This window comes from Pipra filicauda, unplaced genomic scaffold (assembly GCF_003945595.2).
Source record: "Pipra filicauda isolate LSUMZ 115617 unplaced genomic scaffold, ASM394559v2 scaffold124_size2119055_pilon, whole genome shotgun sequence".
NCBI classification, from domain to species: domain Eukaryota; kingdom Metazoa; phylum Chordata; class Aves; order Passeriformes; family Pipridae; genus Pipra; species Pipra filicauda.
Window position 1 is genome coordinate 46,717 of NW_024103707.1, and position 25,189 is coordinate 71,905.

General features: G+C 35.7%; 1 protein-coding gene across 6 annotated transcripts in view; it reads right to left on the reverse strand.

The window, feature by feature from the left end:
* LOC113988621 (solute carrier family 12 member 7-like) overlaps positions 1–25,189 on the reverse strand; it is a 71,755-nt gene that overhangs the window by 20,895 nt on the left and 25,671 nt on the right. For 5 of the 6 annotated variants that reach the window (XM_039389039.1, XM_039389058.1, XM_027722411.2 and 2 more), the window contains exons 6-16: positions 24,708–24,838; positions 22,250–22,491; positions 19,602–19,813; positions 14,188–14,355; positions 12,719–12,817; positions 11,980–12,037; positions 8,250–8,424; positions 6,240–6,358; positions 5,460–5,558; positions 3,443–3,562; positions 1,679–1,783 (exon numbers count right to left, since the gene is read on the reverse strand). In XM_039389039.1, the coding sequence (XP_039244973.1) occupies positions 1,679–1,783; positions 3,443–3,562; positions 5,460–5,558; positions 6,240–6,358; positions 8,250–8,424; positions 11,980–12,037; positions 12,719–12,817; positions 14,188–14,355; positions 19,602–19,813; positions 22,250–22,491; positions 24,708–24,838 (1,528 nt within the window). Of the gene's footprint in view, positions 1–1,678; positions 1,784–3,324; positions 3,386–3,442; positions 3,563–5,459; positions 5,559–6,239; positions 6,359–8,249; positions 8,425–11,979; positions 12,038–12,718; positions 12,818–14,187; positions 14,356–19,601; positions 19,814–22,249; positions 22,492–24,707; positions 24,839–25,189 lie in introns of all 6 variants that reach the window. The other variant, XM_039389063.1, reaches the window with a different exon arrangement.

Consider the following 25,189-nt stretch of genomic DNA (forward strand, 5'->3'; position numbering starts at 1 on the left):
TAAATCACCTCTGGGTAACCTCTTCAATGCTTAATTATTTTATCATGTTCTCTCATTCTCCTACCATATACTGCTGTAAGGAATCTGATTCCATCTTCTCAGTAACCTTCTTTTAGTTTTGCATATTTACTAGTTAGTTATAACAGCTTTTAGCCTCCTCTTCAGCCTCCTCCAAGCTGAATAAGCCTCTCCCCTCAGGAGATATGCTCCTGTGCTCCAGCCATCATCTCTGTGGTCCTATACACTCCAGTTTATTGATGTCATTTCTATATTAGGGCATATAAATTTGGATTAAATATTCTAGATGTATTCTAAGGAGTGCTGAAAAAAAACAAATATTATCTCCCAACATATTTACTTCTCAACTGTCTATGTTCCTGTTGATACCCTCCAGCATGTCACTGCCAAGACACACTGCTGGGATTACTACTAGAAACCATAAATCCTTTTCACCAGAGCAGGTTCCCAGTCTTGTATCACTGCACTGGACATGTCTGTGCTAGGTACACCCTTCCGGATTTTCATGCTCTTATTGACCCATTCCCCTACCTGCATAGGTCCGTCCAAAAGGACAGTCAAAGCCTTAACCATACTGATAAGTAGCCCAAATTCAGTTGCAACGGCATACTATATAAGGATGCATTCTATTTCCTTTAATCAATATCCAATCTGGTTCTTCTTCCCAAACCAACATTTTATACTTTTCCTGTCGTTGCTTTTCATCTAATGAAGAGTTGGAGCATACTTCCCACCTCAAAACTAGCTCAGTTTGAGATGTAACAAGACAAACCAGTTCTAGCAATTACACTGACACAACAGAGGGATAACTGAAGCAGTCAGATATTTAATAGGAATGTCAACACTACATTACATTGATGTCTCTGAGATGCCAAGTTCATCAATCCCAGGGACAAATGATAAAATAATGCCATTACACTGAAAGGCAACAGAACATTGCATGTGCATGCACCTTGCATCACTGAGCAAAGACTATAATTAAAGTATCACATTACATTCATCAGAAGTGACAATGTGCAAATGTCCTTCTGTTTTTAAATGTTAAGTAATTTTTTATATTGGCTTTGAAGAACATTGATAATTTAACAAGCAAAAAAAAATACATTGCAAAAACAGTGGACACCTAACTTCATTACGTATAAATGGCCAGTAAATGTCAGATTTTAATGATATCTAAGCAATTTAGAAAGTGTTACTGTTGAATGAAGCTATATAAAAAAAAGAATGTCACAAAAATGGATTTACACTAATAAAGGATCTTTACAATGTATTTCAGATGGAGCATATGCAGAAGCAAAAGAACCACACTTAGGGAATTGCAGCATTTCCTCCATAGAGACAGTGAGACTCAAGGATACCTGTTCCTTTGAATCTGAAAAATCTATCAATAATCAAACATTAAAATTCTTCTGCACTTTTGAAAACCATGTCAACACCCCCATGAATTTAAACTGGAGTTAGTTTGCCCATATTTCCAGTAAAGTTGATTACATGCTGACCATAAGCTGCATTCCATTGCAGTAAAATAATACTATTGCAATTACATCATCGCCATGCCCAAATTAAAACATTATTTTAATGGTGAATTTCACTTTGGCCATTAGCTTTACCAGCAGTATTCCCAGTACACTGACATATTTCAAGAATTATGTGACTCTACCTCCAGTTCTTGGTGTGAGGAGGACCGTCTTCCACACGAAGCAAAGCATAGCGAGCTGCATTCAGAGACAGTCCTCGGATTCCATCGCCCCATTCTTTTTCCGCTCTTCAAGACACAGAAGAAATTCAATTAACAGAGTCCCATTTATTTATACAAAGGAAGTATTTTTTCTCATGTGGGGGATAATGGGTATAAGAAATGATCACTTTTTTTTGCATAAATGCAGGAAAAAACCTTGTCTTGCAGATTTAAATCAGGATTGAAGACTAACCAAGGTGAAAAGGTTCCAGGTGCCCTCAAGGGAATTTTTTCTTAAGTATTTATTTACTATGGTCTATTTTATTCATACTTCAAAAGTATTTTTCTAATTGCGACAGCTACTTAAGTTGCTTTTTAGCACTAGAATGAATAAGTGAAGGTTACTTAAAAGGAATTGTTTTAAAGCAGCAAAATCAATAAGTGAAGCTTGACTTTGTATGGATTAGTGTAATCTATCTTCCCCTCAACACCACCACCACAGCTTTCTCCGCTTCCTTTCCTTCCCAGCTTCTCTCTCAGATAAGCGTAAAGGTCCATCCACCCTCCTTTTTAACTCACTTTTAAACTCCCTATGTTTTCCAGTCCTTTTAATTCTAGTATTAGAATACTGAAGATTGAAAGTGGGCAGGAGGGTGGATTATACTATGGCAAAGGGTCCAACTCCCTTGCCCATCCTCCCACTTATGAATTCATGAATTCTCACTGAACTCTGCTACCTCTAGCAAAGCATCTCTTGCTACAAGGTAAATGTCCTGATATGTGCCAACATTTGTAGAGCCTGTATACAAATTTGGAAATATGTGTAATTTTCTGTATGTGCATGCCTATATACATGCACAGAACTGTTACCATTTGATCTGACTTCCTTGATAAAATAGGGAAATTAATTTCCTTATCATTAACCCATTAAATAGAGAAACCCAGGAAAGCATCTAATCTGGAAATAGAGATATTAGAAGATGGAGAATCCAAAAGGGGGAGTGATGTATACCAGTTGATCCACTTAAAACCTTCCTTCAGTTTCCTGCTCCAAGATCTTCCTAATTTTTTTCAGCATAGGATGTATTTCCTTTGGAAAGGATAACATGCACATTACTAATCATAATCACCTCTAGTGTTTATTATTGTTGTTTAGGTGGGGGGGATTGTGTTGCTTGCTGTTTTAGTTTTGGTTTTGTTATGAACTCAGCATGCTTTTCAAGTCTCCTACTTGCTCAGCATTTCCTATAGATATGAGTCTGTCTCAAATGCATACGTTGCAATTTAAAGATTACCTAAGCCCTCAGAAAACAGGTAATTTTCAGTGGATCCTCTTTATGATTCAGTATGATTAATTCTAAAAAGTGCTAAAGTCCGCACACAAAAAAAGTAGAGTTTGAGCTTCAGCACAAAATAATAATAATGTAACAGTTCTGTAACAGTTGATATTGAGAGGTGATGTTCTTTAAGTACCAAAACTTTACACCATCATCTCTGCTCCAATGAAAGTTTCCCAGCCTTATCGGGTCTTATTTCAAGTAGTTCTGGCTGTTGAGAAGCTTGGAAAAGAGCTTCCAAGGAAATTAGAATCTGAAAACTTACAACACTTAACACAGATAGGATCTTACCTTGTTTCAAGGAATAGTCTGAATTTTATTACTTCAGTTGTATCTATTTTATACAAAAGTGCTTTTTGTTGATTGTTAAAGATATTAAATATAGAATAAATAAGATATATGGTCTTACCCTCTATATTCTATGTATTTGTATATACATCCTGCGATTAGCATGGCAATCAAAGCATAGTACCAAGAGCAAATGAACATCAAGGCAAGACATAAACTCATCCCCAGGAATGAAAGAGTCCTAAAAGAAACCATTTTTTCCATTTTTTTAAATAGGCATGCAAATGTTCTACAAAGTCAATTTCTTATTTAAGTTAACTTCCAGAAAGGCCTTTCTTCTTCAGAGGCCATTTTATAGCTACTATAAAAGCAAAAACACACTGTCCCAATTTCAGATCATTACAAAAAAATACATTCTAAATCATTGTGTGACAAATAATACAACTGAATTAGATATAACAATAGATTTACTACATTCATCAGTGCTGAAACTCTATCAGTACCAAATAAGGTCAGTTTCAAAACATAATACTATCGCTCACTTACTGTTGATTTGAATTTAGGCTAAAAAATTTTCAAACAGTAATAAACAATATTGTTTCTTCCAGCAAAAATAGTTGATTACTTTAAATTCAATTTGACTCATCAGTTCTATTCTTCACTTCTGTTGTGGCCTGTCTGTTACGCATTAACACAAGAGGGTAGAAGAAAATAAAGAAGAGAAGGCTATAAAGAAAGAATGACTGTAAGCTGAAAAAATTACAGAAGCATTTTCAGACTAAAATCTGTATGCCTGGTTTGCGCACGCTACTATCAAAGATAGATGTAAATCATCTTAGAATGGACAGTTTTGTGTATACTTTTAGTCACATACAACACTCCAAATTACTTTTCACCCAATTTCCAAATTAGAGCTAGCTTTCACTATATTGACAAAGAGTATTAGCAAATGCTACTTTCTTTTGGTATTTTGGTTTACTTCTTTAGTACCATGCAAGCATTGAGTCCAGTTATAAAGTAAGGGAATGCTTTCTACCTGTTCTTGAGGATGTCAATCTTGTAGTTTGTTTAAAAAGAACAACAGCTGCTCTTTTACGCCTGAATTAATATAAAAGACTCTACTTTCACTAAAAAAAATAAAATCCCATCCCAATTCCAGCCAAACATTCCAACACCTGCTTTGGCTGTAAGTAGTCACACAGTGAATCAGCTAGCTCACTGATCTCTCTGAGAAAAACAGAAAGGAATTGTTGTCAAATGTGTGTATTTGGAGGGTTAGGTGTCAAACTAGTGTGTGACTACTGAACATATTCAACAAGTTTTTTACAAAGGTAAAACCGCAACATTTCATTTTCACTCGACTCTTTGAAAGGGAAAATAATAAGCAACTCTTACATCCTACATGCCAGCTTACCTCATATATGTTCTAGGTTTTAAGGTATTTCAGCACTAAAATTTCTCAACAGAATTACTGTTAATTAAATTATGTATTTTTAACATACAGTTAAAAAAATCAAGAAGTTTCCCAATCTTAGTTTGAAAAGTTTAAACCCTCAAGCCGTTAAAAAAAAAGACTAGACAAAACCCCCACCCTCACCTTCAGTATTATTAACCTTTAGTGATTTTGTTAAGTGTCTACTTGTCTACTTCAGTTATAAAATGCAATGTCCAAAGCGTATTTTAAAACCAGCGATCATATCATTAATGAGCCAACTGATGCATATTGAATGAAATTTTTTTTTTACAAGTTGTGGTTTTGCATATTTTTTGCATAACCAAATGAAAATTGTCCCAACATTCCTGAACATTTTTATCAATTCTCCTTATTTATATATAAAAGACAGATTACATGTTTTTCATCCTCATTTTCACATAGGTCTCTTGCCTTATAAGCAATATAAAATGTCATCCTGTAACCCCTTCCCAAGCCATCTACATTAGCCACATTTTCATGATCACTGTTATTACTAGCGCTATTCCAAACACATGAAAACAAATGTTGCTTTTAAACTATTCAGTGCATGAATCATAACTCATTTAAGTCAGAAAGGAGATTTTGTTTTATTATTGCAATAAAATCAACAATTTAGGGCTGTATAGTTATTTTTAACTGTTCTGAATGAAGAAATATTCCCTACCAGTGGTAATACTTGAAACGAGGTCTCCAGTTAGGAGTTCGTAAAAGTGTTTGAACTGCACAAGCCAGATTCACAAACATATAGCACATAAGGAAAAACCTGTTAAGAAAAAAAGGAGCATTTTCCAGTAAGAAATTAACTTGACAGATGTACATTAAAACAGTGAACACAATCCAAAAAAGTGTAGGAAAGTGTCCATTCTCCTGTACACTGTGCTCACAGTGACCAATACAACATGACATAGATTAATACTTATAGAATATTACACCTCAAAATATGGTATTAGCATAATATAGAGCCTCAAACAAATATTTCAGAGACAACATAGCAAATAACTGACAATCATGGTGTATAGTTTTTGGCTGGGACAGAGTTAAGTTTCTCCATAGTAGCTCATTTGGTGCTATGTTATGGACAAAGTCAGTAAATTAAAATTCAGTTCATATCCTAAAGTATTAAATGGTTTTGTCTGTCTCTACTAGATGCACGTGACCTAAAATAGCAGGAATTTTTATTTTAAAATCCTTTTTTCTTTTGAAGTTGAACATATTTTTATTAGTATTCAAGAACTTTGTCATGTAAAAAGTTTTTTGTGCCTAGAAAATTAGTTCCAGCCAGAACATTTTGTTGTTTCATATTATCTCCAGGATCAAATGAATATAATTTGCCAGAAAACAAAGTCTAGCATGTATTATTTAACCAAGAAAAATAATTACCTAGTTAATTTAAAAATAAAATACTATTTAACTTAAGAACACAAACCACTGCATTCATACTTACATTGAAAGAATTGGTGCTACACTGTCCAATGAAGCTATCAAAATTCCTATTTCACAAATACCAGCAGTGAGGAGCAGAGCCCAAGTTGGTTCTCCATTTGCTTTTCCATGACCAAATATCTAGTTCAATTCAAGTAAACAGTAAGATTAGGGAAAGCTGTTCATTATATAGTTATGAACTATGGTGCAGACTGTGAATTAACTAACTAACTTACTTCTAATGGGAACTAAAAGTAGTCATTAGTTACAAAGGAAAATATGGGAACTAAAAGTAGTCATTAGTTACAAAGGAAAATAATGCAATCTATACTATGAAAAGCCAAAACTTAAATTGCAAAACACCCCATTTCCAATATGAAATATGTTTACTGAAGTAAGCAAGGACTACCTAACATTAACATCCTATTACAGTCGCTGTTGAAATATTCTTCAGTAAATTAAAATCCATATGCATAAGAGATTTATGCTTAATAAACAGCTAACATAGTTGAGGGCAGTATTTTTTGTAACAGAGAGATTAGGTATCAATTCAGTACTTACGAATGTAATACTGACCTTTAAAGAGGACTTAGATAAGCCCATGATCCTGCATAGAGCCCTACCAAAAATCATTTTGCTTGTGGTAATTTCCTTTGTGGGGAATTCCATCCAGGTATACTGGTGACAGATGGCAAAATGCTTTGCCTCAAGTTCCAGCTGTACTTATTCTCCCCCATACTCCTCCATTCAATTACAGAGATGAAGCCCTAATTCATTCTCCATACTGTCTTCTTCCCTTAGCTTTCTGTCATCCATCAATTTTCCTACCATAACATTAAAATTCCCTTTTTTTTCTGCTCATGTTTCAAGTCTTTTGGTTTATTTTTTTTTAAATATGTCATACTCTTGTTCCTGTATTAATCTCCTTGAACTCATTTCCCTGACTGTCCATCCAGCAGCCATATCGCTCCAAAACTGCAAGCACACCTCGAGTCTCAAATACCTCTTTAAACAGCCTGTTTCTCTTTGATTCCCTTTCTCTCACTTTCCAAACCACAATTTTTTTCCTTCCAGTTTTCACTCCTTTCAAATCTAACCATGATAAGGTGCAATCATACTGTCATCCTCTCAGTACCAAATTTTTACTTCAGGCAAAAGTGAATTGTTTTGCTTGTCGCTCTTAAAACTACCCAGCATTTACAACTTATCGCATTACAACCCCTTTCCACTGACAAGTCGAACTCCACCACCATTCAGTCCTCCCAGCCAAGCATATTTAGTGTATTTACTTCCTGTTACAGATACAGAGAGTCTTGCAAGTCTTGAGGTAAGCTTTCAAACTCCAAACTTCACCACAAAGATCACAGCTTTGCTCTCTAGACACTATTTTTTTTTAGTTTTATTTATTTATTTTCCACTCAAGTCTAGTTGTCTAGGTTTTACAGAAGCAGCCCAGCAAGAATTCTCTCCTCCTCTTTTGTTTGCCAGCTCCCTTACTTCAAGAAAAATCTGATTTATTTCTTTTTAAAACATGCACAGAGATGTTGGAACAATCTTGATGTTTGGAGTCATGGGGATAGAATTCTATTGTTACATTTTTGTTGACTTTATTTAGCTTATAAAAATGAATAAAAACTAGAATTGTATCTATGATACGAGAAGTATTATGCAGTTCCACAGTGAGATGAGATCAATTCTGTTCACAAATACAAGTTGTAAACACAGTCAGGAGTCTAGAAGTTCAGTTGTTAGTTGCTTCTTAGTTAATCTATTTCTATTTATAGAAGTCTTATATTCTCAGTTTATAACCAGTTTTATGTGTAAAACCAAATATAATTAAATTGCATTGCACAAAAATATTGAAGCTCAAACCTTGCCCTACAATAGCCTGATCTATTATTGTACACAAACAGAAGCGAGCTCCAAATCTTTTCCTCACAGTTCTATAAAAACAGTAGAAATTATGCCTCTTTTTTTTTGGTCAAAATAGAAGCCACATTTGAAGCACTGTGAAGACAAAAACAAATCTCACTTGAATAAACGGTACAATGCCATCTCTTGCAATGGCCTGCAATAGACGGGGTGCACCAGTGAGACTCTGGAGACCAGCACCACACGTTGAAAAGAACGAACCAATCACAATAACCCATGGAGAAGGCCAGGCCAGTGTACCAACCACTAGATTTCCATTAACTGCTTCTCCAAACCTTAGGAAAGAACAGGGGAAACAAAAACAATTTTTAAAAAATCACTAAGCATTAAAATAACTATTACTACAGTTTCAGTGCCCACATTTCAATCTTTTTGGATAACAGAAATTTTAACAATAAACACCATGTTACAGTATGAACTATAGGATTTCCCAACCAAGCAATCTCTCTTTATTCTGCTTTTTCAAAGAAAATATTATAATTGCTTCACACTAGGTGCTGCCTCTAAGCATACATGCAGCCATTACCAGGTATTTTGGCAAACTTTACAGAATTAACAGCAATAGCAGGAGTATGCACATACGTATCTTACAGATTCTTGTGACAGCTAGGAACTAGATTGTCTGTTCTATAAGTAATAAAAGTAATACAGGTATAGTCTGGGGCATAAGCAGACGATTCACAAAACAAAGTATTAGCCTTTCCTTTTAACAGGGTGATACAGACATACAAAGTAATCAGAGAAATTACTAGACACAACCATCTAGAGTTTTGCACATCTTCTGACTGTTGTGCTACCTGATACAATTTTTAAATTACTATGGTAAATAAGTGGGTAGAAGTCAGGAGGAGGTGCTTTCATTAGTCTTGAGTATCCCATCTAATACTACCTCCCTGTTTTTAATTTTTTTTTAGATACCTAACTTTATGCTATTTATGGAATAATTGAGTAAACTAAAAAACAGTAATTCCTCACTCACCCCCCTTTCAAACTGACATTTTTGTTCTTGTAGTTCATCTTACTTTTGTTAGTAAGTAACCAAAATCCCTTTTAAGACTATTTATATTGCGATAGCATATTTTTTTTCCCAATGTTTTCAGATTTTTCAAAATAAAACATCAGAGGAAAGGAAAAGTCTACAGACTAAGAAAAATTAAATGCTTTCTCTTTTCAGACCTGCTTTTAAAACAGGATCAAGAAACCCAATAAAGTTAACGTAGTAAGCCAGTGTTCAAATTATTGCATATGCCCAAGCTTGGATGCATGACTACATAGTATTTTCAGCAGAGGGAAAAAAATAAAATCACATCTTTAAAATTACAGGAGAAAAAGCTATGCTTCTATGATAACATTTATACAACTGCACATTTATTCTTAATTCCAATTCTAATGCTTGTGATTTAATTAGACACAAGGTAGGAATAACTTGAAGAGATGAAAGAAATACTGAAAGATGTACAACCTACTTTTTCCCATTGCAGATACAACCACCATAATGAAAAAAAAAAGAAAAAAAACAAACCAAAAAACAGTCTTTAAACCAAACTAAAAATCCATACACTCTACTGTTACACTGGATTTCAGCCAAACAAGAACTGGCAGCACTGTACATGAAAATTCACAGATTCAAAGCTCCTGCTACAATGCAACCTGTTCTAGTGATAGATCACAGCTTGCAAAATTCAAAACTCCCCTGCCCCAGTAAATTTCAAATATGTTACTTTCAAAAATGTGAGTTTTTAGATACTACCTCTGCTTTAATTTCTAATTTCAGAAATCATTTACTATTTCTTAGGCAGTTTGATTCAGTTTTTATATTTACTTTGAAGAAAAACATATCAGATACTTTCACTGATGAAGCAATACCATTTCAAAGTAAAAATCACCGAATCACAGAATGGGTCAGTTTGGAAGGGACCACAGTGGGTCATCTAGTCCAACTTCCCAGCTCAAGCAGGATTGTCCTAGAGTACATGACACAGGATTGTGACCAGACAGTTCTTGAATATTTCCAGTGAGGAAGACTCCACAACCTCTCTGGGCAATCTGTTTCAGTGCATGGTCACCCACACAGTAAAGAAGTTCTTCCTCATATTCATATGGAACTTCCTGAGCACCAGTTTCTGCCCGTTGCTGGCACTAACAAGAAGAGCCTGGCTCCATTTTCTTGGCACCTCTCCTTTAGATACTTATAGACATTGATGAGGTCCCCTCTCAGTTGTTTCTTTCAAGGGGGAACAGGCTCAGATCACTCAGCCTTTTCTCATGAGAGAGATGCTCCAGTCCCTTGATCAACTTTGTAGCTCTCCACTGGACCTGCTCCAAAAGCTCCATGTCTCTCTTGTACTGAGGAGTCCAGAAATGGACACAGTACTCCAGATGTGCCACATCAAAGCTGAGCAGAGGGGATAAATCACCTCCTTCAACCTTCTGGCAATGCTCTTCCAAATGCATCCCAGGATTCTGTTGGCCAAGGGCACACTTCTGGTTCATGGGCAGTTTCTTGTCCACTGAGACCCTCAGGTCCTTCTCTGCAGAAGTACCTTCCAGAAGTCAGCTCCTAGCCTGTACTGGTGCCTGGGGTTATTCCTCCTCAGGTGCAGGACCCTGCATTTGGTCTTGATGAATTTCAGAGGCTCTTCTCTGCCCATCTCTCCAACCTGTCAAGGTCCCTCTCAAGGGTCACGCAGCCTTCTGAGGTATCAGCCACTCCTCCCAGTTTTGTATCATCAGTGAACTTACTGAGGAGGCTCTCTACCCCTTCAACCACATCACTGATGAACAAGTTAAACAATACTGGGCCCAATATAGAACCATGGGGGACACCACTAGTGACAGGTCTCCAACTAGGCTCTGTGCCATTGATCATGACCCCTCTGTGATCTGCCATTCAGCCAGTTCTCAAGCCATCACACTGTCCACTCATCTGACCCACACTTCTTGAGCTTGCCTATAAGGATGCTGTGAGATGCAGTCGTCAAAAGCCTATCATGATCCCTTGCTGCTTCTTGTACTAGTTTTGAATAGAATCCAGCTTTCCTTCTAGACTAATGAAATAAGTTGTCTCAGCATCAACTCCATCAACCTTCAAACAATAACCCAATGCCACTTCTTTATCACCAAAAGCAAACCTAGGCTTCAACAGAAAAGAGAACCAGACACCAGCAAGAAAGCAAATGTGAAATCTGACAACAGTTTCATCCTAATCAACTCAGTTTCTCCTAATGGAGAAATTTATCAAAATCTGGAGATTCTGTTCATACTAATCTCCATTATGTTTATTCCCTTCATGCTTCATATTGTGCCTTAAATGTCGTTAGGCAATTACATGGTTGAAAATTGACATGACTCTTGATCTAAAACTGATATTTTAAAGCAAGAGATAGTCATACATTCAATGGGAGTTACAGGTTTGATGGTGCACTGCAGTCTCATAAACTCTTCTTGTTGTGTAACAAATTTTTTTCTTGTCTTTGTCCCTCAGGAGCATATTACTTCTCTCTAAGTAATACCAGCCCTCTTATCCCTACCCATCAGCTCTGCAAATACTAGTTACAATTTTCTTTATCAAGAACATTTTATTAGGCTGGTTCCACTTCAGACATTTATCTTAGATTCTGCTTCTGCTTTTTGAAAGGATACAGCCTGATAACATGACTCATTTTTGCAGCCATCTCAGGTTAGCAGATAGACTTTCCCTCCAGTTTTAATCAAAGCAAAATAAATATATATCACATAGATATTTCACAGAAGAGTAATTAATAAGTCCTATTAATATAACCCATGATTATATATACTCTCTGTAAAATTAGAAGTTGAATATGACTTACTTATCTCTTAATATCACACCTTCTATACAGGCACCAAACAACACTATACAGGAGAGATCTGTAACTGAGACTGAAGGAAGATTATGTTGTAGATAATTACATAGAAAAAACCCACCATTTTTTACATAGGTATGAAATGAAAATGTTCATGATAATGAAGTGTGTGGGGGGAAGGTGTTTCATAGTTGTTTTTGTTTGGTTTTTTTAGTTCTTCCCTACTATAATTTTTTAGTTTATATTCTCTATGACTGTATTTGATACATAGTTGATTTGTGAAGTATTGGAAGTAGCCAGTTCATATGTCACACAACAGAACAGGTATTTTCTCATACAAATAAGTAAGCATTTGTGTCCTCTAGGTTTTGAAGGAACAAAAATTTCTGTTGCTGGTTGTTTGGTTCAAGATTTGGTTACACTGAATATAACAAAAATCTGCCAACTGAAGCATGATGCTAAAAACATCTATGACACTTTACAAAAAATGTCAGCTATATCTTGGAATTTGAAGCTAGTAGAATATAGGATATAAATATTTTTAAATAATTTATAAATAGAATTTGAGATATTTTAATAATCTCTATAAATAATACTTATATTACAAATATACAAATATAAAATACTTCTTTTCAGGTTACATTTAATTCATTTTATACTCAGGTAACTCTAATGACTTTCCAATAAAAACCTACACCTAAACTACAGAATGCAGACTAGAAAAAAGTCACATCATAAAGGATACAAATAAAAGATGTAGTTGAAATAGCCAAAATTGTTCCAGTAGGAATAGATTTCTGAGCATCCTTTAGGTCTCCAGATCTGTTTGAACCTGCCATAATACCTTAAAAAGAGATGAAATTTATATGTCATAAAAACAATTAACAGAAATCCATGGAAATAACTAATAGAACAAGGACATTTAATTTTAAGCCTGATTTAACACAGGATTATCAATGAAGCAGACTGCAGTAGTATATTATAATTCTGCACAAATCTGCAACTTATACCTTCATTTTATTCAGAAATTTGTGTTACTACTCACTGTTGAATGACCAAATCCCATAAAGGTTGGTAAAAATGCAGATAAAAAAAATTTAAAAATATTTTTCAACTATAACCTGAGAATCATTATTGAAATGAAGAAACATAAGAAGTAGCAAAATATTGGGGATGGATGTTATAAACTAACAGGGATTTAGTAATTTTAGCTAGTGAGGCCAATGCACTAACTTTCTACTAAACAGACCACCATAATAAAATATGCAAGCAAATCAGTAAACTAAAGAATAAGAGCATAGAAACAAAAAAAAAGAAAGAAGCAGGCAAGAAAAAAAAAATGGTTAGAAAAATCACATGTACACATCCCTATTTCAATATAACAAGAGAACAGAAGCATTTTCTAGCACATACTGTGACGGGAGGAGGAAAAAATATACAATAACTGATTAATTCTGCCATCTTTTCTAGATGTGATCTGACTGCTGGAGACAAAAACATGGAAGCTAATGTCAAGATGTTCCAGTGGAAAACCATTGTCAAACTCCATGGAATGACACCCAACCACAGGTTCAGATATGATAAAATGTTGATAAAAGAGTCTGAAGTAAAGAAATGGGAACAGTGGGGTTCAAATAAAAATACAAAGGACTTGGTATTACTTCCACTTTGGAGTTCCATTCTGTTACTTGATATTACAATTGCTTCAGCTGGGACTTTTGAAGAAAAATGTGTCTGGTTGTTTTAGTCAAGCATGAGCTGAGGAAAATGAAATTAAGCTTGACAAAAAAGTCTCCACAGTTAGAGTGTCAAAAAAAATAATGGACATTTAAACACATCTCACGCAGTTAACAGCTTTAATATCTGAAACAGTCATTTTAATATTAAACTGTTCTCTCATACCTTTGAAGATTAAAGTATTATAAAGGTATGAATCTTATTTTGAATAAATATTTAGTAATACATGAGGTTGTTGCTTTCTTTACAGACATAGAAAATAGTCCTTAAAACTGATTTCTTGTTTAAGTCCTATAACCTCCTAAAGTAATCAGCCACCAGCTATGTCTCCCTAGCACCAGAAGGTTTCAGGTACATAACCTCGGACACACAGACTAGCAACATCATGTGTACCCAATAAACAGTCACACGTGTGAAAAGTATTCTTCTTCCAGCTATAAGTACAGATCCTCGCTCAAGAAAAATAGTTGTATCTACCTGTCACAGATGGGAAATAAATCCCGACTAGCATTGTGAAGTAGGTCATGATGTCTGTAAAAACATAAGGGAGTCCACCCATTTTTGTCTCTTCTGATCCGGCAATGGATGGTTGATCTTTTTTCTCAACTATTGATCCTTTTTCTGAATAGGTACTCCAGAGATTATCTACAAAGGAGAGGAAAAACAAAAGTCAGTGTCATCTCACTGTTTCAGGATATCAGGTAGTGAGAATGAAATAATCTTATTAATCAGATGCCTTTTCTTACACAAAAATCATGTTTCCCAATATGATTAATACCAACTTTAAGGGGTGGATATTCCCACTGTAAGCCAGTAAAAATGCAGTAGTGTATGAGATGCATCATATAAAATTTTCTCTTCCCTTAAAGAAAAATTTAGTTAGAGAATTAAATGCTAATATATTTGTAGAATGTCCGCTTACATTGCACAGGCATATGGATGTATTATCATGATGCATTCTGAAAAGATAAGGAAATTATCTCCAGGTTCAGGCAATCTTAGCATACATTAATATTTCTTGTTCTTGTATTTTGAGGACCAGTACAAAGAAGAAATGCTAGTTAACAGTAACTGGAGTTCTTTGAGACCTGCCATACAGAATAATCTTGGACAACACTTCAGCATTCAGCTGTTCATGGTGAAGGATTTCCACATGGTGACAAAAGCAGAGTAACCAGACTTCAGAAAATCACTGATAAGCAAAAAAATCCAATTTCCAAGCTTCCCCACAATTTGCCTCAATGTAAGAGAGAGAAGGTTTCAGACAGGCAAAACTCAGCATGGGGAAATTATATCAAAATTTATTACTAACAGAATAAAAACTATAGAAACTAAAAAGCAAATAAATACACATTATTAATACAACTTTTACCACTCCTGGGGGTCCTCCCACATCAGTTCAGAATAAAAACCTTCAGGGCGATAGCTAAAGTCTCTCTCACTGGGGTATCAGGGAAGGGGTCTTTTGCACCCCCACCAGCTCCTCGGCCTCCGCCAAGGTCTCCTCCTGGACTGCAAGGGAACACTTGCTGCACCAGGTCTTCATCACGAGTTACAGGGAGTCAGCTTTTGAGTCCTTTCCCCTGGTTTGTGAAGGTTCCTCCCGGAAGCAAGATTCAGGGACTTCTCCACTTCAAGTCCACTCTTCCTCCCCAGGTTGCAGGGTTTCTGGGTTTTTGCTCAGTTTTTTATTCCCCAAATAGTTTTCATCAAAAGTCCTTACCCAGAAAAAGCCTGCTTGGTTTGGCTTCTCTCTGTCTCAGCTGTTAGACAGCTCAGCTTCCATGTGTCACGAGGAGGCATTCCTCCCCCACATTCCTTGTCCTTCGGTTTTTTGGCTGTCCTCGTCCAAACCTAACATACGGCACTTCCGAGCCCCTCGGCCCATCTCCATGTTTCAGTCTCAGCTCCAGGTCGCCTCCTCCCCCGCCATTGTGGGGGAGGAGGTAGCGAGACTGCTTGAAGTTTTCTCTCCTCTGCCTGGAATTCTTCCAGCTCTGCTTCACGATTGTTGCTCCCCCCACTCACAGTGGGGGGAAACAGTGAAGAAACCACCCCAGCCCTGGTTGGACTAAGGCCGTGGAGGCCCAGGGGCCCCCTGGGTTTGGGGGCCCCTGGTCACCCCTCGTGGCTTCGATCCTTTCTGCCAACAACTTCCTCCGGCTGTTGTAATATGTTTATTTCATAGGGGTGAAATGCAGCTCCGATTGGCCCCACATCGGAAACTCACCTGGGATCAACTACTTCCAGCCCCCCCAGGGAAGAGGGGTGGGGGGTGAAACCACCACAAAACCCCAGCAGAATGTGGTTTAAATTCCCCAGCAAACTAAGGATGTTTGTTTGAAGGCAACTGAGGGTCAAAGAACCAGCAACTTGAGAGAGTTTACATTTGTGGGAACACTGGTTGTGCACCTTGACAAGACTGTAAGAATATCCAACACTGACTCCTATTTTAAAATAAAACAAGTTATCCTATCACATGTGAGGAAACAAAGTAGATGCTCTCCCACCCTGTCAAGAACACAAAGGATTTTACAGCATGGATGGACTGCCAGGATGATCAAATAGCCAATTTTTAGCCATTCTGTACAATTTTAGGGAATTTAAGCACAGTATTCTAAGCCTCCAAAATAGCAAAAAGTTACCTTGAGCATAATATGAGACTGACTTTGAACCATAAGTTACCAAAGACAGGATACACATATCCAGATTCATAACAGAAATCTTACAATTGGTAAGCATATACGGAAGAACGCATGAGAATTGTAAGAGACAGCAGAATAAAGATTAAAAGTAAGTATTAATTGCTACAGAATATGTGTGTTAGTTCAATCAAATGAAGAGGAGTAATAAATCCATCTAGAGATAAGACTGAAGCCATTAGAAGAGTTAAGGAAACAAGAGAATTGTAAATTTCAGGAATTTTCACAAAGATTTGAGGACTGATGTAAAATAAGTCAAGATCTCCAAATTAGCATCTACTTCCTGTGGAGCTTATAAAGGAAAGTCCAAAAATCAGTTTGTAATTGCCAATCAAAACCACTTAAATATTTAACAAGGACTCAACAGCTTGTGTCCTTTATTTAGTATGACACTGGACTGACAATGGCCTGACCACTCCAACACACACAACTCAATTGTGGAACTGTTCATGCCAGCATGAGTGGGAAAAATTAGCTTAGATATTTTGTTAAATAGAAATCACTTTCCCATTTCATAACATGTCACATAGAGCTTTTCTATACTCATTTTCCCACAAGTGATAATCCAAGGGGATTTGGAAGTTAGGGTGAGAAAAAAGAATCACTTTTCAGAAGAGTCCAGACATTTGTCCCCTCTAGGACCATTCATGGATTGCTGAGGCTCCTCTAGCAACATTTAGGACACACACACAATGCATCAGACCAGCATGCTACCATGAAGCAGAACAATGTTGATTAAAGCAATTTGGAAATTCTATCATTATTGTTAGGATTACACACATATTTGTTCAGCCATTTGTAGAATGATTTATTATTGTTAGGATAACATTCAAAGAAGGTGTATAAGAGATTTATACTTTCTGTATATGAGTGCCCAATAAATAGTGTGAGGACTCAGCACACACTTCCTGGGACACCCAGTCATGGTATCTGAGTATTCGCACTCACAGCTCAAGAATCTTTAATGTGCAGAGAAGCTCCAAAGTCTACCTACAATGCAGAACAGACACTGAGTGGAGGAAAACCCTCCCCGAGAAATCTTTGCAAGTCAAGCTCAAACTTATGCTAGGTATCAGAATTTGTGCTCACACTCAGCAAGGAGGACACCTAAGTTCTAGCATTATATGACACTAGGATAGTGAAATGCATTGTTAGAGTGGTTCTTATTCAAAGAAATGTTACTCAGTGAATAGAAGCAGAGTATGTATTTCTAAAAGTAGAATAATCAGTACTCATCTTGAAACCTCCAAGAATACTGAAAGACCTGAGGTTGACATGAAATTGTACTGCCACCCAAGGACAAACATAATGCAAACTTTTTTATTTAAAAGGGTTTCAGAGAGACATAGAAACTAAAGACTCAGAAGTAGCATGAACATCATGAACATAGCAACAACAGCAATTGATAAGAGACAGTAAACATGGGTGTTACCTTTGAGTTCTGAAAAAAAAAGCAGCTATTTTCTTGAGTTTTGAGGAACTGGGGAAGCCTCAACTTGGCTTTTGTAAAAGAAAATTGTCAGAAGTATTCAAATTCCTTGAGGGAAACTTAAATGAGGGTGATCCACTTAAATCAGTCCACCTGTATTTCCTATGTTTTTGAAATATTCCTCACCCAAGGAACCTATAGTAGCCGTGGTATAAGAGGAAAACTCCTCACATGGATAAAACGGTTCAAAGACAGAAAACAACAGGTAAAAGTAAATGTAAGTAGTTTTGTAATGCAGAAGAGCCACCAGTAAGCTTCTATAAGGATGAGCAGCAGTATTTAACCAGTGCTATCCAGTACACTCGAACAGCCTAAAAAAGTGAGCTAGTAGCAAGATGAGAAAGCTTACTGGCAATACTCAGTTAAATCAAAGTTGTAGAAGCAAAACCAACTGCAAAGAACTAGAAAAAAATCATATTAGACTCAGTAAATAAACATAATGCAATTGATGAAATTCACTACAGTTAACCAACAAGTAACAAACACTGGAAAGCATATCCCTCACATTGAGCTTTCAGCAGACTCCTAATGGTCTTTAGAGATCTTAGCATCACGTGAGAGTAAATAAGCAAAATGTACTTTTATACAGGATTGCTAGTTCAAGTAAATATTACACAGTGAACAAAACAATGAACAGAACAAAAGCACATTTTTCCAAAACAAGAAAAATCAGTGCTCAGCCTGAAACCTCTAAAAGCAAAAGAGTAGTTTAAATCTTACAGGGTAGCAAAAAAAAAAAAAGAACATATAGTTGTCTTCTGAGCTGGAGTAGGAAATGCAAAAATATTTAGGAAAAACTGTAGATATGCATATGGAAAATTGTAAAATGCACAGAGCAAACTCTAAGTCACATTTCTTGTAAGAAACATTTCAAATCAGAAATAATTTCATTTTTCATTATCTTTTTTTAAACACACAAATTTACATTCAGAGAAGCCTATGTTTCATTTACTATATACTTTATATTTGGTATTTTAAACTGAATTACTATGGCAGTAGTGATTGCCTCATGTCCCTGTGTAGGTAGCATTGCATATTTATATAAATCAAACCTTATTTTGAGAAAGCAGGGGAGAGGTATCAAAGCATCCATTTCATTCTCAGAAATGCTATTTGTGTGTGTACAGTAGAATCTCTTACATGAATTTCATGACTCTGTGCAATTGGAATGCCAAGCTGTCACAACTGGACAAAAATGTAAACAGAAGAAAAATCTATACACTTTGTAGGTTGCTTTTCTCGAAATCAATCACTAACTTGCCCTACACATTGGACAGGCCACTGGACTTCATTCTTCATTGCACTAGCTGTAAACTGGAAACAAGTTCTCCCTCAGGAGAGTTTGAAAATGTATTAATGAATGGCTTACTGAAATGTGTATCTGGCATACAAAGGAGCCAAACACTTCAAAAAAATAGCTGTGATAAGCACTTTACTACCTTTTTCTTTTTGATTGAACAGTGGCTTTTGAAAGTGTGCCTAAAAAACTCCAATGACCCCCAAATTAAAGCACTTGATATTAAGCTTCTAAAACCAGATGAAAATTTTATAGGAAGAAGCATGCTCAAGGTAGCAATCTTTCACAGCAACAGATTAGAGGTAAAGAAGTAGTGACAGGTTAGACCACTACAATACTAACCAGCTATCAGCCAAATTAATAACATCCAAAAATTTTTAAATCACTGTGCTTTCCAACTTACCAGTTAGAACTCCACTCATTATTCCTGGAATCCCTTGAATTTCTGTTACATTATTGAGACGAAAGTAGTCATCACATGTAGCATTAAGCAATGAGCTATCACAGAAGAGGCGCCACAAAGGTGTAGTCTTTGTTTCATTATTGCTTTCAGTAAATTTGGCACAGACATCAAAGCTGCGTTTTGATAATGTACGGTTTCCAAGGAGACAGATCCTACAAACAAGAAAAAAAAAAAATCAGTGATCCTTTATTATAGGGTGTGCATTAAAGCATTTTATGTCTTTCAGATTTCTTCAGAAACCTATTATTCACTGTATCTAAGACTCGTACTACATCTACTAAAACAGTATATAGTTTCTACATCTAAATGTATAACCTTCATTAATAGCCTTTAAAACATGGATCAAATATTTTGACTTTAAGGTATTAATAGCTATTTTGCTTTCTGATTTATTCTTTAGAAAATATAATCAATTTAAGCAGTTTGACTAGATAACAGAGATAATGATTCATTTAGTCCTACAAGAAATTAGGGAAATTAAGGAATACTTTATATAAAGATGAGTCTAACCAAGAAAATACGAAAGTAATATTAGGCAAGTACATCATTCCCTTTTCTAGCAAATAAAAACTTTAGGTGATCCTTGAAAATATTACAATCCAAAAGGTAGGAAATAAGCCAGGAAAGTTAAATAGCAAAATTTAAAAACATTGATGGGAGTACAAATTAAAGAATTGTGTATCAGGAAGCAACTAATTTCTTTCAAGAATGAAAGAAAATTAGAAAAGTCAGAAGAGTTTGTCAAAAGTAAATTCCTACCAGCAAAGAATATTAAGGATCATGGAATATTTCTTTGCTAAACTACACAAAAGATGTTTAGGAGATCTCTATTCCAGTTTTGCTTAATACTCAAATGATATATATATATATGAAGACGAAAGAAGGAATATAAAAAAAAATCCCATGTGGGTTAGGCAGATAAGTCAAAAATCAGATAGAACACATGTAATATTTCTGAAGGAGCTCAGTTAAGAAGCTGATAACAAACAGTAAAAACATACCACTTGGCATTAGAACAAGTATATGAAGTCAAGCAGAATACTGCCCTAGTGCAATATTCTGTTTCTGTGTGCAATTAAAAGTAGATGCCATAGGAGGAGTACAGGACACCAGTACAGCTTCAAGGTATGGCATCACATGTAAGTTAAACAGGTTTAACAGAAAGCTGTTGCTAAAGAGATCATCTTGCCACTTGTCTTGCTCATTTTTCTTTTTAATTGTTATTAGTTTTGGTGACCCTATAGAAGCAAGGTCAATTGATTCAACCAATGGAAACTTCTTTCAGTTTGATTCAACTGAGAGATCATGAAGTAAACTATTTTACCACCTATACAATGGCCAAACTTAATGGAAGTTGGTGATATTAACCTAACTAACCAGCTAAGTGGAAGTTGGGTTTTTTGATGACCAGCTCATCATCAGATCAGCCTTATCATAAATTAAAACCGCACTTGAGTTTCTAATTTTGAGGCAGACTGTAAGCGTAAACAATTATATTTACTGGGAAAAAAACTTTCTTTATATTTTTTCACCCCATACAATAGTATATCACAGTAGCAGCCTCATACAAGGTTTCCAGGAACTTGATAATCAGTCTTACCCATGCTACGTATCCAGATAAACTCTCTTTTACTTGTATAGGTGATTAAAAATTTTAACTATTTCCCCACTAGAAGTTACAGCTGGTAAGAAACTCAAGGTTAATCCAGATATATGTCAGAATTTTTGATCACACTTATTTTTTCAATTGAGGACAGTATCATGTTACAAAACAGTAATGCTCAATTTGTAATACAATTACCCACACTTCAAAGTACTATAGAATCTGTAACAATCATACAGCAAAGGATAACTCTTGTTATGAAGTGCCATGCAGGACTGAAGTTATCAGTCTATTCCACTAGTGTTTCAAGCAATATAATCTTGTTTTCTCTTTAAACAGAAAAAGATGCACAAAAATGTAACTCACATACTGATAAATGGAGTAAAGCAATAACTCTTAGCTAAGGAGTTGAACAAATTGAAGGTGTTGAGAAGCAATGTCATGTGTGACAACAATAAAATTTTATTTTATTAACAAGAAAGCCTTCACAAACACAAGTGAATTTAACACTGCAATGTCTCAATTTTAGGAAGGGAGAAATGGAAGTTTCAAAAATTTCCTCATAACACAGAAAGTTTGAAAGTATGTTTCCTTCATAACTCTGGTTCATAGCTAATATGTTTTCTTGACGTCTTTACTTTATTCCATAAGTTTTTAATTTAGATAAAGCAGCTATATTTACTGTCAGTAAAACCCACCTTTTTATTCTTTAGGTGTGGGTGGAATAACAGCTAGTAATTTTAAGCACCAAAGAACATTTTCTAGAGTATCACATCTTACGAAAAATGAGAGAAAGATTCAAATATATAACTCAGAATAACAAATAAGTACATCAGTGCCTAAACCCCTTAAACCTACCATTGAAGCCAGTGCGCTTGTATTTTGAAGCTTAGTTTAAAACATGAAATGGTTAGAGTAACTATTCCCTCCCCACACTTTTTTTTTTTCTTTTAAATAACCCACACAACTTAAATATTGCACTTACGGAAAGTCGGGTGGGTCAAAAGCAGTCTTAATAACTCCAGCATATATGGCAATGATGGAAAGAATCACACAGGCAAGAAAGACCAGAGCAAGTTTGTTGACATACTTTACTCCCACAAAAACTACTATGGCCATAAGAATGATAATACATGTTCCATAAACTCTCATGTTGTTTAGCATAGCCTCTGTTTCTTCACCAACCTCTTCTGCTTTAAATATAGCAGCACTTGGAGAAATGTAGGTCTGCAAGAGATATGACAAACTATCACACATGTAATAACAAATATTTTATTAAGAAATCATTTACTTGAACTACAAAATCTAACCTTCTGTATTAGTTTTATGCTTTCACAAATGTGTTCAACCAGATAACATGGTCATTTAGAAAGTGTAGAGGTAAAAGGAAGGGGGAGGTGAGAATGAAGGAAAACAAGTTTTGAGAATAAGATACAGTTTTTGCTCCAGCTTCTTCTCTCCCCTTAAAGAGTTTCCACTCCTCAAACTCATGTGTCAGCCAGACAGGAAAAACTGCTAAGAAATCTGGGGGGAAAAGAAGGAGCACATAACAAAAATTAAAAGAAAAAACCCAAACCCATAAAATAGCTCAAACCAGATATATGCTTAATAATTCCACTGACTGAAACACAATATGAAGAATCAAATAATATAGCATAATAAAAAACTGAAAATGTTTTCAGTATTACAGATCCTACACTACATTTCATAAAATTTGAATATGAAATTGCAACAGCACAAATTAAGATTAGCATGACAAAGCTTAGTCCTGTGCTAAAACAGACAATTTGAACTATTGCAATTTCAAACATGAAAGCATAGATCTCAATTGAGATCTACAGATCTCAATTTCATACAATTTAGTTCTGGGTTCTACATGAAAAGAAGTTAAAAGTACAGCTCATAGGACTTACGCTGATAAATGCAATTGAGAAAACTAATTGATCTATAGTTCTAAGACATTTGTGTACTACACTACATGATAACAACATCTTTATTCCTTCTTCTAGCATCTCTAAAAAAATCCTCTCTGCTCAGCTACTAGGGGAGTATTGGGGCTTGAGGCAACTCAATCCTTCAAAACAACTACTAAACTGGCTATCCTTAGATAATTTAACTCCTAAATGAAGAAGAAATGAAGAAAGGAAGAAACTTTGAGCAGGAGGCTATTCTCATATGTCCAGAAGCAAAATCCAAAAACAGACATGGAGGATTCTTCGCTAGAGTTTTCTTAAATTAAATTTAGTACATCAATATTTACTAGAGTGCTAGGAGAGAGGACAATTGTCACGTCACCATGGAAGAAAAAAAAGCAAACTGAAAAACTAATTACAGGTAGAATATTTATATATTGTTAGAAAACTCTGCATTGCAATGTTGCAGAAGTATCAGGCTCTGTATGCCAGTACTCCAGTAAGATTTTCTTGTGTACTTTGTTGCCCTGCTGTTCACAGCCTTTGCTAGGGAAAACCACAGGCAGATGACTGATTCCTGTCCCTCCAAATAATCCACGTCCCATAAGAGAAAAAAAAGCAATACTTGTGCCTTGCAGGTATGATAGAGGTCTGTTTTGCAGTCTTTGTCAGATATCTTGGGCAGCATTTTACTTCAAATTGCATAGCTAAACCCCATACATACTTATTAGCAACACATACCCGGCATGACACTTTAATAGGGAGAACAGCGCACCAAATTCAACTCACAATTTAACATGGTGCTGGTGTTGCTACTATAGATCAGATTGCCCAAGCAAGCAGTAGTGAGGTCTGTCTCTAATTTAAATTCAAGAAAGTCTGGATTTGATGACATGGGTCTTAGTAAGCAACAAGGAGCAATTCTGAAGTACCTCTTGTGCATATCTGCAGTTTCTGATATGATGAACAATAACTGTCTGGCCCCTCCTGGATGATGCACAGTCACAGTAGCTGCACCACTGCCATACAGGCAGTCTTCCACAGCATCTTTACAAATATATGAAAATTCAAAGCCAGCAGTTTGGAAAGGAGAAATTGGGACACATTCTTAATTCCTGCCTCACAGGTGATACGACCTTCATGTTCTTCACAACTTTTCATTGGGCAGTAGCCAGTGTATAGGGCAGTGCAAAGCACTGTAGAAGCTGAACAGTTTCTGTGAGTTACCCTGGGAATGCTTGTCTGATCCAGGTTCACAGACTTTCATATGGAAGGAGAGGAGTTCTATTTGATTCCTACTTTAAGTAGAAAAAACTTACATCAAACAACTTTTAATTTATTTTTGTATTATTGATAAGAATCTACCTTTTTCAAATAGTCACGAGTAAGAATAAATATCAACATACCGAAAATGTAGTATCAAAATATTAACAATCACCAAACTAGAATGCATTTTAGGCCAAATAAATTCATGAGCAATCTCCCTAAGTAGCCCAAATACATTTAGTCTTAAGAGAAACTAGTACTCACCAATAAAATTTCGATGGTACCAAGAATGTACATTGCTCCTGCAAAGGTTGTGCCCAAATAGAAACAAAGTCCCACTGCTCCACCAAACTCTGGCCCTAAAGATCTTGAAATCATGTAGTAAGAGCCTCCAGCTGTGAATTTAATAAGAAACCAACCAAAAAAAAACCTCCAGGCCTTCAGGTTAAGGATGGCAGTAGAGAACAAAAATCTGAATCATTCAATCAACATAATCAAGATAACCATTGCATGTGTCTCCATTGACATGTTAATACCAAAACTGTAGTTAATGTCTATACCAACTAGACAGTTAGAATGTACATTTCAAGATTAATATCCCCATGTGCATTTTCTGGGGAACAGAAAGTAAAGTCCAACAAAAAAAGAGAAAAAATTTACACAAGCTAAACAGAAGTAAATTAGAAAAGGATATAGAGGTATAAATAGATGTGAATCAATTTCTAACCTCAAGCTGTTCCCCACCA